This window comes from Perca fluviatilis, chromosome 24 (assembly GCF_010015445.1).
Source record: "Perca fluviatilis chromosome 24, GENO_Pfluv_1.0, whole genome shotgun sequence".
NCBI lineage: Eukaryota > Metazoa > Chordata > Actinopteri > Perciformes > Percidae > Perca > Perca fluviatilis.
Window position 1 is genome coordinate 5727730 of NC_053135.1, and position 17725 is coordinate 5745454.

General features: G+C 43.9%; 1 protein-coding gene across 5 annotated transcripts; it reads right to left on the reverse strand.

The window, feature by feature from the left end:
• Position 1: 1 nt before the first annotated feature.
• trak2 (trafficking protein, kinesin binding 2) lies at positions 2-17714 on the reverse strand. 5 transcript variants are annotated; one of them, XM_039793483.1, is made up of 17 exons: positions 17592-17714; positions 13798-13983; positions 12726-12911; positions 9854-9913; positions 8614-8690; positions 8394-8510; positions 7590-7805; positions 6885-6963; positions 6645-6775; positions 5457-5531; positions 5012-5149; positions 4696-4775; positions 4206-4346; positions 3816-4114; positions 3131-3652; positions 2942-3041; positions 2-2797 (listed from the first exon to the last, which is right to left on the reverse strand). In XM_039793483.1, the coding sequence occupies exons 2-17, from the start codon at positions 13850-13852 to the stop codon at positions 2011-2013; spliced, it is 3063 nt and encodes a 1020-aa protein (XP_039649417.1). In that variant the 5' UTR covers positions 13853-13983; positions 17592-17714; the 3' UTR covers positions 2-2010. The 5 variants fall into 5 exon arrangements, with proteins under 5 accessions (XP_039649417.1, XP_039649418.1, XP_039649421.1 ...); XM_039793484.1 differs by lacking the exons at positions 12726-12911; positions 13798-13983; positions 17592-17714 and adding an exon at positions 12221-12382; XM_039793487.1 differs by lacking the exons at positions 12726-12911; positions 13798-13983; positions 17592-17714 and adding an exon at positions 10132-10172.
• Positions 17715-17725: the final 11 nt, after the last annotated feature.

Here is a 17725-nt window from a genome sequence, read left to right on the forward strand (position 1 = left end):
CTTTGTTTCCATTGCTTTATTTAAAAAAGAGGCAACTGAATAATAGCCATGAGTAGTTTACAGAGGATCATGATCTTAGAAGGGAGGCAAGTGACAGGATTTTACATTTTAGCCAAAGGAAGTGCCAAACCTGAACTTCCTGCTTTACTGGAAACCGTGGATAATATGACAACTACAACAAATCTAAAGATATGAACAGTCTGGATGAGCCATCTATGCTCTTCTCTGCAACTCCTACAATTAAACAGAAGCTTCCTTTTGTCAAACATGTTAAAGCAAATTAACACAAATAGCATCACGTGTTTATTTCATCACTTGAAAAAAAATAAAAGTATCACTTTTGGCTTAATTTGGATTCCCTTCTGTGGACCTCTACATGTGGAAAGCAAAAAAAGCTGCATATATTAAAATCTTAAGTCAAAATGCTAGCAGACATTGTTACAACAGGCACAACATATGCTACATTTTCTCATTAATGTTAGGAATTTGTATACTTCAGATAATGGTGTCACTAAAACAAAGTTAAATAAAAAAAAAATAAAGTAAGTGCAGTAGCTGAGTGGGAGGGTCTGGTTGGATTGACAGTTATTAGGGACAACAGCACTGAAGGGTCACGGGTCAAGCACAAAGCTCTATGCTTCCTTGTATCTAAACATATTATAGAATATAAAGTAGTAATTAGGATGAACTTTCATATGCTTTCCTACAGGAATACTCCCACCTGTTGGCCAGTGTGTAAACTACACATGCGAGACCCTCTTATAATACACCTGGATGTGATATACAACTAAAATAAAGTGTTTTTCCCTCTTAACAGACTGAAGCTGAACGCCCCACAGGCCTCCGATAAGGATGGTCGCTGGAAACTGAAATGATCAAATTTGCTTTCAAAAAAGGCCCACCAGTGATTCTCAAATTAACACAAGCTCCATATCCCACTGAGTGCAACTAATATATACAAACATGGCTTAACAGGAACACAAATCAGTGCTTGCTTCTACTTAAGGCCTCATACCATTAAAAACACACAAACACTAGGACCTGAAGGAAAAAGGCCTGGCGTCTATGGTTCTGACCTCGCCTTCAGCCTGGCCCCACCTGTCTGCCGACAGGTGCATGCTGGGACCTGTAGGCCTGTAGGTTGCCTTTGACAGGTCATGCAGACGCTTGCAAGGATGGCGGGAATCGGGGCACGGCACATGGTCGGTCAACAGACATCTGTAACAATGAACTACTGTAAAATCATGTTAGCATTAATACTGGCATGTTAATGTTGCGGTCTGACTACAAGATTAGCCCGGCAGTATGCCATCAAGCCAGCTAGCACTTGAAGACCTCAAGTAATAAAAGCATGTTAAATCCCTTCACTTGTGACTGTTTTTGTTTGGAGATGACCATGAAGCATTCACTGTATAATGGGCATAGTTGTTACACACTAAAGCTTTTCCAACCCATTACAGAACAAGCCCTTGGAATAGCGAGACTGGATGCTCAGCCCTTCTCTCTTTGCCTTTCACTTACTTTACCTTCTGACATGAATAAAGACCACATTCTCTCTTCCTTTTATACCTTCATCTTAACCCGTTCTTTTCTAATCCACATTCACGAACCTTCGTCCACCTACATTTGACCTTTTCCTTCCTCCTCTACCTGTAGCTGAACATCCAGAGCCTCACAGGAAAACTACTTAACCTAATTAATGACTGAGAAGGTGTCGAGAGCTGACACCCCAGTCAGAGGTGAGCTAAGGCCTCAGTAACTAGCATCATGGCAAACATCTACACACATAGACACTGCGGTATAGCTAAAAACAGTCAGTTAAGTTAAATTGTGCTTTCAAATTAAAAAGTCATAAAAAGGAGGGATTGTTCTGCCCACTGGATGCCCTGACTCCTCTCTCCGAAGGCAGAGGAGAGGAGAGATGAGGGGAGGAAGAAGAGGATGGAGGTGTAAGGGAGGGGTTCATGTTCTGGAGTGTTTGCCCTCGCAGTCCATCCACCTCTTTCCCCCTTAGCGTTTGGCTGAACTTGACGGGAAATGGGAGACAGAGGCAAGATGCCGGCGCCGTTCTTTGGGGTTTCCCCAAGGTGGTGCGGGGATGTCCAGGGTGGTGGGGTGAGGAGGAGGAGGTGTCGGGTGACCGGCTGACTTCCCCGCTCGGGCACCAATCATGGCCGGGAGGCTCTGGTTGCGCCTCAGGCCGTCCAGCAGGCTCCCTCCGCCGGCTGACACAAAAGTAGCAGCATCCTGGCGTGGCGCCGAAGCCTCGGACTCTGCTCCCTGGAGCACCTTGGTGAATCCCAACCGCCGAAGCCTCTCCACTAGGCCGAGGTCAGGCCTGGCTCGACCTGACTTAAGGGACGGGACATGGGTTAGAGTTTCCTGGGAATAGCTTGGCAGATCGGGATGGGGGGCGCGGCCCAGATTCAACCCATAAACGTCCTGGAGGAAAAGTTCTGCCGGCCGCGAGGCTAGGAAATTGTCCGCCGGGTGCTGGTGGGACTCCGGGGGCACCGGGGAGGGAGAAGGTGAGTGTGAGGGGGAGTTGGGGGGCGTGTTTGGGAGGAGGTGGAAGAGGGGCTGCCGGGGTGTTTGTTTCGGGGATGGAGGAGGGGTGTCAGTGGAGACTTGTGCAGAAATGCCCCTCTCCAGGACCAGCTTGGCCAGACCGCGGGTGGGCACAGGGGGGCGTCGGGGGGGAAAGCAGTCCCCCAGACTCAGCCTGCAAGGAGTCACAGGGGTACTGGGACCTGTCCTCATGGAGCTGGGTGTGTTGGCCATGAGGGACGACTGAGAACTGAAAAACATGAAGAATTGACAAGGTGAGAAGAGAGACATGGCCTTTTTTTAAAAAGGGTCCTCCCATCATTCATCACTGCATCATAAAAAAAAAAAGAGGAAATGACATGAATGTTCTCTTTATCTTTTACGGAGGACTTACCTTTGGGTGACCTGTGTGATGTCACTGGGGTGCAGGATGCAGCAGGTCGTGAAGGTGTAGGTAGAGGAGGTGGAGCCCGGACACTTCCCTGGATTTTGGACTGAACACGCAACAAATCAGGTAAGGAGAAAACACGTCGACATACAGTATACTGTACATTTCTATTTCAATACTTCAAGTAGTATTTACCATAAGAAGACGTTGTTGTTGTTGTTGTTGATGTGGAGATGCAAATCTGACTTTGTGATTGGACCACTGTTGTACAGGCTCCTGAAATGGGCTGAGATGATGAGCTGGATTTCTCCGTGCCGTGTTGGGGTGCGGGGGTCAGATGGAGTTCTGATCTGGCGGAGGAGGACGTGGCCGGTGTTCCGGGGGATGTCGGCAGGGTGGGGGAGAGAGGCGGGACAGGGAGAGGCGACATCAATTGCTTTCTGTCTTTCCTTTCGTCTGGGGTAGACGAAAAGCGCACCTTGAAGGTGATCCCGCCTTCCTCCTCGTCCTCCTCTTCCTTGCCCCGCTCTGCTGCCCCCTTCTCCTGGACACCTCTGTGCTCTTCGTCCTCTTCGTCCTCCTCCATATCAGACAAGCGGTAGACAGCGTCCTGAACCAGTGGGCAGAAACCTTTGGTCACCACCCCAGGGTGGGGGTCCAAGATGGTGGCCAGGTGTGGTTTAGCCAGCTGCTGCCAATGATGGAGCGTCAGTGAGCCTGACAGAGAAATGTCATCATGTCATAAAAAATTATAGGAGTTGAAAGCCCCGACTGGCAACAATTCATTTCAGTTACTTTCCAGGCAAAAATGCCTTAAAGAATCACTGGTGCCAGCTTTATTATTAATATTTGCTGGTGTTTTGATCACTGAACACTTTACCTTCCATGGGCTTGACAATCTGAAGCTTCTCCGGCAGGAAGGTCTTGAAAACACTGGAACCGAAGGAGAGTTCGGACAGGTTGGAGAAGGACGAGAGCATGCTGCCCATTGGTGAGCTGCAGCCGCTGCTCTCCACGTCTCCCTCGGCCCCCGCCAGGGACTGCAGCTTCTTCTCGCGCTCCGCCTGGAAGAACTGACGCTCGCACAGGAAGTTCTGTCGCCGCAGCGACAGCCGGTGCAGGGCTCTGGTCAGGTCGTTTCCTCCTGGACAGCCAGGCTGGCCAATTGGAACCTCATCGCTGCAAACACGCGCACATTTATTGAGCTGAAAGGGCACAAACGCAATCCTCCATTTTAAAAGGAAAGACAGGAACATTCTTGGTACCGTACCCCTGAGTGGACGTAAAGGGCTGTGCGGTCATCACTAGAGAGCTCTGTCCTGAGCCAGGGATAGGAGGGGTGGCCGACGCCGGCCGCGATGCTGTGGCGTTGATGGAGCGGACTGTTTGAAAGACTTTCTTCAGGGATACTCTGCAGGGAGAAGAGGTCAGAGACAAGGTCCACAAAGTTAGTGAAAGCAGCCGTTTTGTGAATGAGCTTGATTAAAATCGGTCTTAAAAGACTAGTGATGGAAATAAATGTGGATTATTGGACCTAGTGCTGTGTCCTGTAAAAACTGTTTGGATTTTGTGAAGGTTTATGAAGAAGACTCGATATGTAGCAGGCACACTCACTACATTTACCCAGTGATTCTGTGTTGGTAAGTGGGATTTAAGTGTTAAGAAGTAAACAATGGAACTAGTCTCAGCCTGAGGACTGTCTCAGGCTTTTTCATTACATTTGGGTATTTTTTTTAATTCGTGACGTTTGGGTTTCTGACCTTTGGTCCAGAGAGGCAGGCTCCTCCTCTACACTCAGCTCTCTCCTCATGGTGCCCTCGATCTCTGCTGCCAGAGAGTCCTACACACACACACACACACACACACACACACACACACACACACACACACACACACACACACACACACACACACACACACACACACACACACACACACACACACACACACACACAGTGTTTTTTCAGAGCACGTTGCTCCAAATGTTTTATTTTTGGTGCATTTTGTACCTTTATTTAACTAGTGTGTTGTGAATTTGCAGTGCTGCTACATAAAACCTCAGAGTGTTTCTCTCACCATGGGGTAGAGGCCGTAGGAAAGGTGCCTTCGCAGCCCGGCAGAGGGAGCGTTTTTACTGCGAAGGTCTTTAATCTCCTCCTGGGCTTCATGGAGCATCTCTACACACTCCGCATTCCTGTCTGCCAACTCGTCCAGCTGCAACACGCACACACGCAAACACACACTTACTTACACATTGTATCCACTATTTGAATAAGGCTGTTAAACTATAAAAAATGAATTAAAATTACTTCATTTTTTAAAATGTTTTTTGTCAATCAAAATCTGTCTTTATTAATCTGGGCTAGTGCTGCAAAGTATATGTGAGTTGCTGGAACATGCTAAAACAGTGTAACTGTATGACAGACCTCTTCCAGCAGTTTAAATAAAACTCCACTCATACACGAAGAGACAAGTACTGGCAGTCTGAACGAAAACGTCCTGTGAGTGTGTGAGGTAGTACCTCTGCTGTGAGCTGCCTCTGAGAATCTTTAGATGCCTGCAGGTGGATCCTCAGCTCCTCTTTCTCCAGAGCCAGCTACACACACACACACAACACACACACACACACACACACACACACACACACACACACACACACACACACACACACACACACACACACACACACACACACACACACACACACACACACACACACACACACACACACACACACACACACACACACACACACACACACACTCGAGATTAAGCCCACTAATCAGGATAAAGTCATTGTTTTTGCAAGTCATAGGTAGGTCCTGAGGTAAGTCAAGACCACCAAGTCCAATAGCAAGTCTATTTATTTACATTCAGTACATTTTAACATATGTGCTTGGGGGATAATATCAAGTTATTCCAGGTGAAAAGTCTCAAGTCCAAGTGAAGTGACGAGTCACTGGTGTTAAAGTTAAAGTCGAGTTGAAGGTCTTTTTTGATTCAGTCAGATGTCCACCTCTGGTCCATACAGTACGTAACCTCCTCTGTAGAACTTTCCAGCGGGTGTAACTAATGTTTACATATATAAATACACAAAAAATGATGGATGTTATTATGTTCCGGAGTATTTGAGAAAATAAGTGTGTACATTTACCACCTTATTCCAAAATGCAGGCCTGTTTTATGTTATATTTCATATATGTTATAATCATACCAGGCTACAGATTTGTTTTATTATCATTCCTGGTCACCAGACTGGGTCTGCTCAATTAGTCACAGTGCGCAGGCGGTTCGCCTTTAGGTTTGTTTTTTCGCATTCAATTGATGTTCAGGACTGGTACGCCTTGCCGGTGAGTGACCATAAACTAGCAGTTTGCTAGTAATTCAAACCAAGAATTAATATCATATGATTGTATAATTTTATTGGTTAATTCTGGGTTTTGTGTTTGTGTTTTCATTACAGGTTTACAACCTGGCTTGCTAACTTACTAAATTGCTAACGTCACTAACAAGCTGACAGGCTAGCGTAGCGGTAGCAATCAGTGTGTGGAATCTAGTGTGTGGATGCTTAGCTATGTGTTATGTGTGCGCAATAAAAGTTCGTAAAGTGGCTTGAGTTGTATCCGCCGTACTTGTCCTGAAACCCTTCCAGTGGGGAGTTTATTGAGCTGTAGTGGTAGCTAGCTTAGTGAAAACTGGACATCCTCACCTCCTTCACTCGGTGTTGCAGCTCCACTATCTGGGAGAGCAGCTGGGCGATTTCCTCCTGGTGTCTGAGCAGCTCCTCGTTCTTCTGAGACAGTTCATCCGTCAGAGACACCATCTGGCTGTTGGACTCACCTGGAACCAACACAAAAACCACACACAAACACACACCAATGTTAAAATGAGCATGCCAGACACAAGGGTCTGTGTGTTTTATGTGTAAATATGTGTGCATCTCACTCACGGAGCTCCTTCACACAGTCGCTCACTAGCTGCTGCTCTTTCTCCTCATAGGTGATGGTGTCGCTCTTCAGTTGGCAAGCCTTGGAGTGGACAGGTCGAGAGGAACCAGTAAGAACTTCCAACATCATTCGTTGTCAACAACAGTAATTATACTCACTTCTCAAGACGGGGTTATGATTTAAAGCTTCCCAATATGTTCTGCCTCCGCTAGAACCTCGTCTATCCTGTGTTAGATAGGGCTGTGACGATATGCTTTTGTACCGATTCGATTCTTTCACAATACATGGGTGCCGATTCGATTTGTATTGCTATTCCAGAAGTATTGCGATTCGATAGTATTATAGTATAGCGATTTTCTTTTCCTTCTTTAACAAAAACAAAAGTTGAATAAGACACTTCTAGAAACAATATATCATGAGACACATCTAAAAACCAATTGTTTTCTAAAAAGAATGCACATCACATGTCAGGCAGTCTGACATGTTTTTCATTTGTAAAGAAGTATATACATATAACATGGATTATGTGCATTTTCTTCTTTTGCTCTGAATTGCTGGAAACGGATATGATGTGGTCTCTACGTCGGCGGTACCGTGTAAACAGAACATATTTAGGTGAAAATATCGATTCTGGGGTAAAGAATACATTTTCAAAATCACGATACACGAGTGATTTCTTTTCCCACCCCTAGCGTTAGACCTCGTACCTCCGACCTCAGTGACAGGTTCTCCTCCTCCAGCTCCTGCAGCTTGCTCTGCAGAGACTCCAGCTGGCTGAGTGCCGCGGCGGCGGTTCCCCCCAGCAGCTGAGGCGGGCGCAGCGGCGTGGACACGCTGGAGTCCGTCTCGCTCTCCTCCGAGGCGCTGGCCACCATCCGCAGCAACTCGTCCTTCTTACTGAGCTCGTGCTGCAGCTGGTGAACCTGGCCCACGGGGAAGGAGGGTGTAGAGTGAGTACTGTGTGAGCTGTTCAACACTGAAATTTGCAGATTCCTGATGATTATAGAGGTTCAGAGAGACAAAGAAAATACACTTAACTGGTTACCACTAAGCTCTAGTTTTTAAATGCATTTACTTTGGATAGCCTTCATGATTAAAATAGCTTTTGGTTCCATTTAGATCATCATACTCTGACACAAATACCAATCTTTTTGTGCCTATACTTTTTTTTTTTTTTTTTAAATGATTAACAATTTTTTTTTTTAAACATACAAAACATACAACATGAACATATCCACTTAGACAAAAATTAAGAAAAGATGACATAACACCTATAACCATTCAAGACAATACAATAACCAAATAACAATAAAAACTGTAAACCAAATAAACATATGCATATGTGATAACACCGTAGGCACGTAGTATACGCTTCTCCCCAGCACATAGCTTCCTAGGAGCCCTACAGAAAGTGTGTGCCTATCGTTTTAAAAGAAATTGGAGGAAAACATTTTAAAAGCACTATCCTCAAATCTCAGTTTTGAAATCAAGAACTAGAGTGTGTAAGCTACCTGGTCTAAGGCCTGTGCCAGCTGCTCCTCTAAGGCCTCGTTGCGTTCCTGCAGCAGGTGGTTCCTCTGCAGAAGGGACTGCCCAATCCGAGCTGCCAGCTCCAAGTCTCTGTCCCGCTGGCCAATGAGAGCACAGAGCACCCAAAGTCAATCAACCAATTAGAGGCCGCTTCTTAATACAAAACAAAATTGTGCCCTGTACAAGTGAGGGGACACCTACCTCGGCCAAAAGGTGCGAGACCACTTCGATGTCATTGTAAGTCTTGGCCATCTGCTCCACGCGATCAGCACTGAGGACTGGCCAGAAACAACATTTTACTGTTAGGCGACACACAAGCAAACACCCCCACACACACACACACACAGTCTATAATCCACATTGTGGCATGTGCATGCAAACACAGAAACCAAAACAAAGTAAAAAATAAAACCACCATATCACTCCACTTTACTTTCTACCTAATTAAATGTTCTGACCACGAGCAACGTGAGCAGCCACAATCAAGCAATCATCTGTAGCTGATCGTCCATCACTGTGGTTACAATAGGTTATGGATATTGCTGAAACACTAATGGTGCTGTTTGATGATACAGCTCCACAACATGGCTATGTGATTGCTAGTGGTCTGAATTTAATGAAGCCACAATAGCACTATACAGACATAATGAGGCCACGTGCACGCACGCACGCGATCTGGATCGATATATCGATTCAATCCTGATCTAATATTATCAATACAAAGTGAAAATATCGCTACTTATCGTCATCTTTGAGATTTATTTTGAAATTCCCACTTTATATTACATTACATTTAGCTGACACTTTTTATCCAAAGCGACTTACAATTGCTATATATGTCTGAGGTTGCACACCTCTGGAGCAACTAGGGGTTAAGTGTCTTGCCCAGGGACACATTGGTTGATGTAACACAGTAGGAATTGAACCCAGATCTCCCACACCAAAGGCATGTGTCATATCTACTGCGCCATCACCACCCCTGCTCCACGTTATATGTATTCTTTTTATTTAAAAGAGTAGGTTGGAAGAGCTTAGTAATGAAATTGTCAAATCATATTTTAGTTGCTCTTTGTAAAAATATATAAATGTAACTGACTGTATTAAATGGGCTAATGTATCGTCTGAATTGAATCAAAATCGTATCGTGGCAGACTTTTTGATATCAGCAACTATTGTATTGTTGTACTAAGAATCGATATAATGTCACACACACACTATACAGTGCTACAAGCTGTATACAGTGGCAGACAGCAGACCAATACTACGCAGATTTCATGTCTGCTGTCAACTACATGCAAAAAGCAGAGAGGGGCTCCAGGTCTGTGGCTCCAGTTCCAAGTTGAAGTGCGGCTGTCGGAGCCACATTGGTGGACTGAAGCCCCTCTCTCACACTGGAGCTACAAAGAAGTCGCAGAACAGGCAGATGGAGAGAGAAAGATACCTTTGGAGAGGCTCTGAGAGCCGGGGTGGGAATAAGAAGAGGGCTCCAAAGCAAGATACGCTAGTGAGAGATAGGAGAGAGAAAAGAAGGGAGAGTTCAAAATGGTGTACAAGCAACCAGCTTGTTTTAAGGTGAATGGGACACAAAGAGGGAAAGAAAAGGAGGAAAGGAAGTAAGAAGCCGAGGGTGAAAGCTGAAGCTTCAATAAATCCACTTCACTTAGAACATTAGTTTGTTGAGAATCTACAACATCGATTAGTTTGGTCCACTTTTAGCACCTGAGTGGGTGTCACCAGCGCTGCACCGCTTCCCCTTCCACCTGTTTAAAGAAAAGTGGCAACTCTAATCATTGAAACATTGCCTTTTTTTTAAATAGCGTTTAACAGACTGAGCACAAACTAAATGTAGCCCCAATGACCCAACAAAACTTTTGCGTTGATCACACACCTTGAAAACTTTATTTTTCATCATACATCTTTGTAGCTCAATGTGCGCTCTCCTCTCTGTTCTTTTTTTTTTACATTTGGTTAATGACACAATTGACATTTCAGCAGGAATGAAATGTAATAATAAGCATCGCTAGAAAGCCTCAAAAAGAAGCAGCTGCTCTAATAGATGAGAGCTGTCGTCCAGTAATCTGAGGCTCACGGTGACCCCTGGTCCCGGACACCGCACTCCGCTCCAACAACCGACTGTTAAAAATAACCTCTGGCCCACAGAGCTATCTTTGCTGCACACAGGAAGACGGATACTGTGAGCACACAGTGTATATAATCTTTCATGTTACTGTATACACACACACACACACACACACACACACACACACGTTTACCTGCTGGGACGAGTATGGTGTCACTGTATAACTTATGTGTCCATGGTCCGGTTTGATCATGATACACCAAACACTACATTAAAAATAAACTCCGATTGCAATCACACACTGCACACACACAGTGACACACTGGTTTCAGTCGTTAGGTCTTTTAGGAGACAGTGACTGAACTCTGGCCACAATAAACTGCATAACTGCAAAGTCCAATCAGTAACCAAATTAGTCACTTTTATTTTCATATTGATTTTTTGGATTGCTGGCATGCTCACACACAGTGCAATGTTCAACGGGTGACTCCTTAAGAAAGACTGTGGACCTTTTGATGCATGCGTGGTTGGACCTTAGGCACTAATAAACTATCTACACCAGCATACAGCATTTGTTTATTTGACAAATTTGAACACCCAATTTAAAGTGTGCTGTAAGAAATAATCGTTACAAGCAAACAAAAAGTATCAACTGGGCTAATTTAAACAACCAGGATCCGTTTTGCAGGACTGAAAGGGAAAGTTAGGGGCTAAGGTCATGTTTGCGGATCCATACGTTGCACTTGTGTTGCTGATGTTAACTTCTGTCCATGTGTCACCACTCTGGCTCATTACTTTTCACTGAAAACAATACTGACATACTTTGCATTAAAATAGAGTTGTGATTGTGTACATTTTGCCAAGTCAGACAGCTCCCTCTTCCGATTTCACAACCTGACACAAAAATGGGATACTTGATATGTGTGTTCCATCATATAGGAGTACTGAGCTTTTAAACATCGTCAGCATTGTCTAAAAACTTCCTCGTTTCTCCAATATTACCATGCGATGCCTCTTTGAGTGCATCAGGGGCTATTAATAGGCTGCGTTTGATTTTACAGCGCAGAAGTGGAGCAAATGTTTTACCAAGCAGGAATATGACACCGAGACTCCCTTACTGTACCCCTTCTCTCACACGTGCAGCTAACAAACACATATACACCCACCACCTAAACACGTTACCCTATACAAAACCATGGAAACAAAAACATTCTGCATTACAATGTCACACAGCTGAAATCTTCTGTTCTGTTCTTCTGTACAGTAATGTGTTCAGGTCAGGTCTGATCAAATCATGCTTTTAATTAGACACAAAAGGACTCCGATACAGAGAGGAAAATTGTGCATTCATGAGAAAAACAAAGGCAGGAACTTGTGACTATCCAACTGTTGACACTGCTTCCCCATACCACAACTAGTTTAAATGTAAACACACAAGCATTCAATTCAAACTTGCCACTTCCTGTCTTTCAAGGAACACCGCAACACACACACACAGTACAGTATGTACACACTTTCCCCTCCACACTGTCACGTTCTGCCTGACCTTGCAGCAATGACTGGAGTTGCTTCTGCAGTCCCACATCACACACACACACACACACACACACACACACACACACACACACACACACACACACACACACACACACACACACACACACACACACACACACACACACACACACACACACACACACACACACACACACACACACACACACACACCTTCCATAGCAAAGTTGTCGTAAACCTCCTCATTGGTGATGTTTAAAAGTGGCATGGTCCGACTCTCTCTAACGTCCTGTCTTCATCTTCTATCAATCCTCCCTACTCCCCCCCCTCCTCATCACTCTCTATCCCGTGACTGAACTACACTTAACTCTGGCTGGACCACTGAATTCCTTTCTCTCTCTTCCTCCCTCCCTCCCTCACACACTCACACAGTGTGTGTGAGCTGTCTGATACACACAAGCAAAGACAAGCTGACACAGTGACAACCATGTGCCGGATAATATCCACGCTAAATCCCTGTGATTTTAATTGAAGAGGATGTGCACTGTATAACATGAATGCCTCACATGTCTAATGCACTGAGACACACGAACACACCATCTGCTCACTGATGTCGCCATAGGCTTGACCAATCAAAAGAAAGTCGACACAGAAATAGCTATTAACTTAGTGTCCTGCCCGAATAACACTGAAGTGAAATCTAAATACACACACTTACTCATGTAGCGGAAGGTCTCCTCGGCCAGCATGGGGGAGATGGCACTGTGCTGGCCGGGGCCTTCGTCCGGAGAGCAGCTCGGGGAGACCACCCAGTCCTGGCTGTCGGACAGGTAGACGGAGCCGGAGTCGGCCGAGCCCGAGCCCAGCGAGCCGTAGTGCTTCCCGCTGCTGCCCAGCCCCTCATCTGGGGGTTAGAAGACAGATACATTTTCATCTACTCTCCAGCATCTAATGATTACTTTCATTACTGACAAATCAAGCTGTGAGTTTTAGATAACATAATTGATCTCCGACAGTGTAAAATGTCCAAAATAGTCAAGAAAGGCCCAACATGACCCTGTATTATTAGAGCATTATCTTAGCTTAGCATAAAAACTGGAAACAGGGTACAGCTACCCCCATACAGCTATCCTGGCTCTGTCCAAAGGTTAAAACGGTACATGCAGGTAGTGAAAAGTTGAAATGTCGACCTATTCCTTTAACCTCAGTAGCTCTGGTTTATGAAAATAATCAACAACTAACATTATATTAACAGAATGCAGGAAGTGCATGGTTGCCATATTTATACTATATAATTATTCAGTTGACGGAGGCTATTATTTGCTATAATATTGCCGATGCATTGCATTGAAAACAAATCAAGGCTTGGCCATGTTATCATGCATCACCATGAAACTATAAATTAATAATGAGGGATGCTTTTATTTTGTAAAAACGATGCAGCTGAAGATGAAGTCAGACTGCAGTGAATGTGGTTTGAGAGCGAGTGTGGGCAGAGGAAGCATTTGTGTGTGTGTGTGTGTGTGTGTGTGTGTTCTTGGCTCAGCCACTGTACAAGCCTACGTCCTTCCACTTAAGTAAATATGTGGTTTACTGGGACAGATGGGGCTAACTATAGCATCAAGCCCAAAGACACAGCATACTGTACTTCAGGGCAGAATGACATTGGCAGAGCAAAATTAGAAAATGTACACAAAGCTTGTACACTTGCCATACTGAAGATATTTCCCTGATAATATTGGAGTATCAACATTCATTTGATAAATTACACACACACCCCAACACCCTACCTGTCTCAGTGCTGGACTCCTTCTTCTCCACCGCCCGGGGTTTGACCTCGAACATGTCCTGTCCTTTGAGTGGGAGGGGGGCCCCCCGATCGTAAACACAAAGCAGGACTGAAACAGGGAGCCGCTATCGCTGTGACCTCACATCCTGTTCCTGCACTGATGGGTGGTGCACACGCACACCTTTACCTGAGGAGAGAAGTGTTAGGCGTCAAAGAAGCAATGTTCCCAGAGATTAAGATACAAAAATGCCACAAATGTTAGAGTTCACATTGGATTTGCTTATGTTTGCAAGCCAAATATAGGGCCAGTCAAGTTTAATAAGGGTCACTGAAATCAGTTTAGTGGTGGAGGATATTCGTCAAGAGTTATTTTGTTGCTTACAACCCGTGTGTGTGCATGAAGTTTATCTGACTCCAGGCTGCTGACAACATTCATTCGATTCCTTCAAACTTGGTTCCTGACATTTAAGGCCAGATGGAGAAAAAAACATTCCTCCCACAGTGTTTTCTGCTCAATACTTTAACTGCTGATTGTCTGGCATCTTCTTTGGGATTTGACAGATCTTATGTGCCACTACAACCAATTAATCAGTAAAGCCTTACAAATCTCAAGAAACTACAAGACTTTTACTCTCTTCCGTCTGTCTGAAGAAGAGATAGATAAAAAGCCACTCATTAAGAGCTCAGAGTAAGAAACTTACAGACTGGCACAGCATATTTCCATTTCCCTCTATGTGTCACATACTGTTTTAAGGGAGGGCCGAGGGGTGAGACAGAGCCCTCCCACATCCTGTTGACTATCTCTGTAGGGACTGCTGCATGGCTTAAAGCGGTGACTGAAGGAATGACACAGGATGTACGCTCTTAAAAAGGGATGAGCTCCCAGTAGAGAACCAGACCAGCTGTGGACACGTGCATCTATACACTATGGTGCTGCAATTTTATAGATTGTTTTGGATTTTGTCTCAATCTCAGTCCATTTTTATAAGATAAGATACGCCTTTATTGTCTCCTTTAGGAGAAATTTGTCTTGGCCAGTCGAGAGAACAAAAATGGCAACACATTGCACATAATCAGTAAACATACAATTGTCTGATACAATGTAATCAACTACAGCTAACATTCAATAAACCTCACACAAGACCCCCCCCTACCTCCCCCCCACACATATATAGGTTATTATTATGTGTTCACAAATTTATTCTGTTCCAAATAACTCGCTGGATGCTTAAATTTAGTATCGCACTTCCATGAAGTTGGGAGGCCTGTGATAGACAGATTTTAAAAAAGCAATGGCCAATCGAAACAGCAGAGGCCAAGATAGGCTTCCAGTAGGTATGCCTGTGGAAAGACAGAGTCCATGGGCAACATTCATCCTCTGTTTATGTAACACAGAAGCTGCAACGGTTTGATCCACAAAAGAGATTAATGTGATGCCCGTAATGCTACAGCCTAAATGTGCTGTTTGGCATAAGAGGCCTGGTAGATGCACTGTACTGACCCATTAATGAGACTGGCACTGGAATTATAATAGTAACATGCACATAAGGGCTAAGTGCAATTCCGTGGACAGAATATTGCATATTATAATCATATTTAATAGCTACTGACATCAGTATGAGCTGGGCAAAGAAATGCTGCACAAATTCTATTCATACCTATCATAGCAACATTTTTCCGATGCAAGCTTCTTCTTTTCCCTGATTGATTTAACATGCCAGGGCTGATCTGTAAGTCATCTCATGAGTAAGACTGTCACAGACCGCTTTGTGTTTGTGATACAGCCTAGTCTAGTCTGGAAATAAATAGCAAGAGATGCACTTCTATTCCCACGGCCTCTTTAACTTATTGACAAGGTATAACAAAAATATTCTAAAAAAAGCATCACACACACACACAGTGGGAATTACCAGAGGCCTTACGATACGATATCATCACGATACTTATGTCACAATACGATATTATTGCGATTTTAAACATATTGCAATATTCTGCGATATATTGCAATTGATTAACTTTTTTCCAACTTCAAATTTTTCCCAATTTCAAATTATGTCCCCAAAAGGAAACTTTGTCAACATCTGTTTTATCTAAAACGATACATTTATCTGTTTGTTTATCTCACTTCAATTGTATTGCTGCAAAATCTGATTGTCAAGCAGACAAACACATATATAATAAAAGATCGACACTTGGCGTCTGTGTATCGATACAGTATTGCCACAGAATATATTGCGATACTATGCTGTATTGATTTTTTCCCACACCCCTAACACACACACACACACTTTTCTGCAGCTTAAAAAAACTGGAGAAAATCCAGACCACAATCTGAAACCACCATCTACTGTTGGTGACAGATTATTGCACATTATAAAAAGGTGTATACTGTAAGCACAGCAGCAACACAGACAGCCCTGAAAGGAACTCTATGTAACACAGACAGCCCAGCAGCATGTTATACAACATGAGTCTGTCCCAGCTGTCCCAGAGGGACAATCGGCTTGCATCATCAGAGTTCATCTCCCTTCCTGTCTAATATTTTCATTCAGCTGATGCCCTTATCCAGAGTGACCTACAGCAGTGTGCAGCAGTAGAAATGTCAGTATCATACTCTGGTATAAGATCAGGGCAAAACAAATAATCCAATGCCAAAACCTATAAGTTATTTTTCCTGATTTGCTTCACGGTTTCCATTTGTGCTGTATAACAGCATGTGCAGTCAGCACATCTTTGATCTGACAAACTGGACAGGGCCAGAGGGCTTGCTTGAAAAGAAATAGGAAGCAGCATTGTGACTCTAATTACTGCATAACCAGAAACCTCTGACTGGAACATCAGCATAGCCTAAAGAAGAAAACACTGAAGTTTAATGTAACTGTCTATCACCAACAACATCATGAAATACTCATCTGATCAGACTGGCTGATAATATCCACTATCCAACAACTAACCTCCACGTGTGCCGTCATCTACTACGAAGAAATTGATTTTAAAAAGAACTCTGTTTGAAAAACCTGCATTTCAAAGATGCTTTGCTGGTCAGTAACCGTACAGACGAGTAAAATATGACCTAAGCCTTTTAATGAATCCCCAGGAGCTGCTCTCCATTTCGGCATGACTTCAATATACGAAAAAACAACTATTTGGATTGAATTTTACATGTACAGAAATGTTTGCATGTTTGCATGCAACTCCTATAGTCATCTCGCACCTTTGTGGGCTGTGGAAAAATAACTACTGTCTTTGTGTGTCCTTTACGTGGAGAATTTACCGAAAGATCCGAACATGTAAATATTTTGTTAAATTATCCCAATTTTAGAATTAGGATTAACGTTAGCTGACTCCCTAGTTGACTAACGACATTTTTGCAAACAGACGGGGTAACTTTACGCTTTATGTTCATCTACAATTAGCTAACCGTACATATTTAGTGTTTAACTGTAACGTTAGGTAACATTACGTTAATGGTTACCGAATTTAAAACACGAGCCACTGATATTTTATTTTGCTTTTAGGTTACCAATAAACAAAAATGTTTAGCAGGCCATCTATAATTTCACGTGACCGTCAAATGAGCTAAACCTATAGATCCTTTATTAAAATCTACTTGAATTGAATCTACTATAAGCACGTAACGTTTCCCATGTTTTTCTATGCTGGGCGAGGATGACAGCTTCAACCTTATTGCTTGGCATAGCTTTGCCATCGCGAGCTCCAACCCGGCATCCCTCACGCGGGGAGCATACAGCACTACAGAAATCAAAGAATATGTCTGATTATGATAGAACTTACCCGATGTCAATGGTATTCCACAGCATTGACAATGTCAGTGTTACATTTACGGTGTCTCTCAATGCCCTCACCAAATCTCAAACAATGGAGCGGAAGGGAGGGAGATGGCAAACAGCTACGACTCATCAGCGTGC

What these genes read in the sequence shown, in the direction of transcription:
- trak2 (XM_039793483.1), bottom strand. Translation starts at nt 13,852, where the DNA reads ATGTTCGAGGTCAAACCCCGGGCGGTGGAGAAGAAGGAGTCCAGCACT. An exon ending in GGAGTCCAGCACTGAGACAG is followed by an intron (nt 12,912 to 13,797) that starts GTAGGGTGTTGG and finishes TCTAACCCCCAG; the next exon opens with ATGAGGGGCTGGGCAGCAGC. An exon ending in CCCTTTACGTCCACTCAGGG is followed by an intron (nt 4,115 to 4,205) that starts GTACGGTACCAA and finishes GCGTGTTTGCAG; the next exon opens with CGATGAGGTTCCAATTGGCC.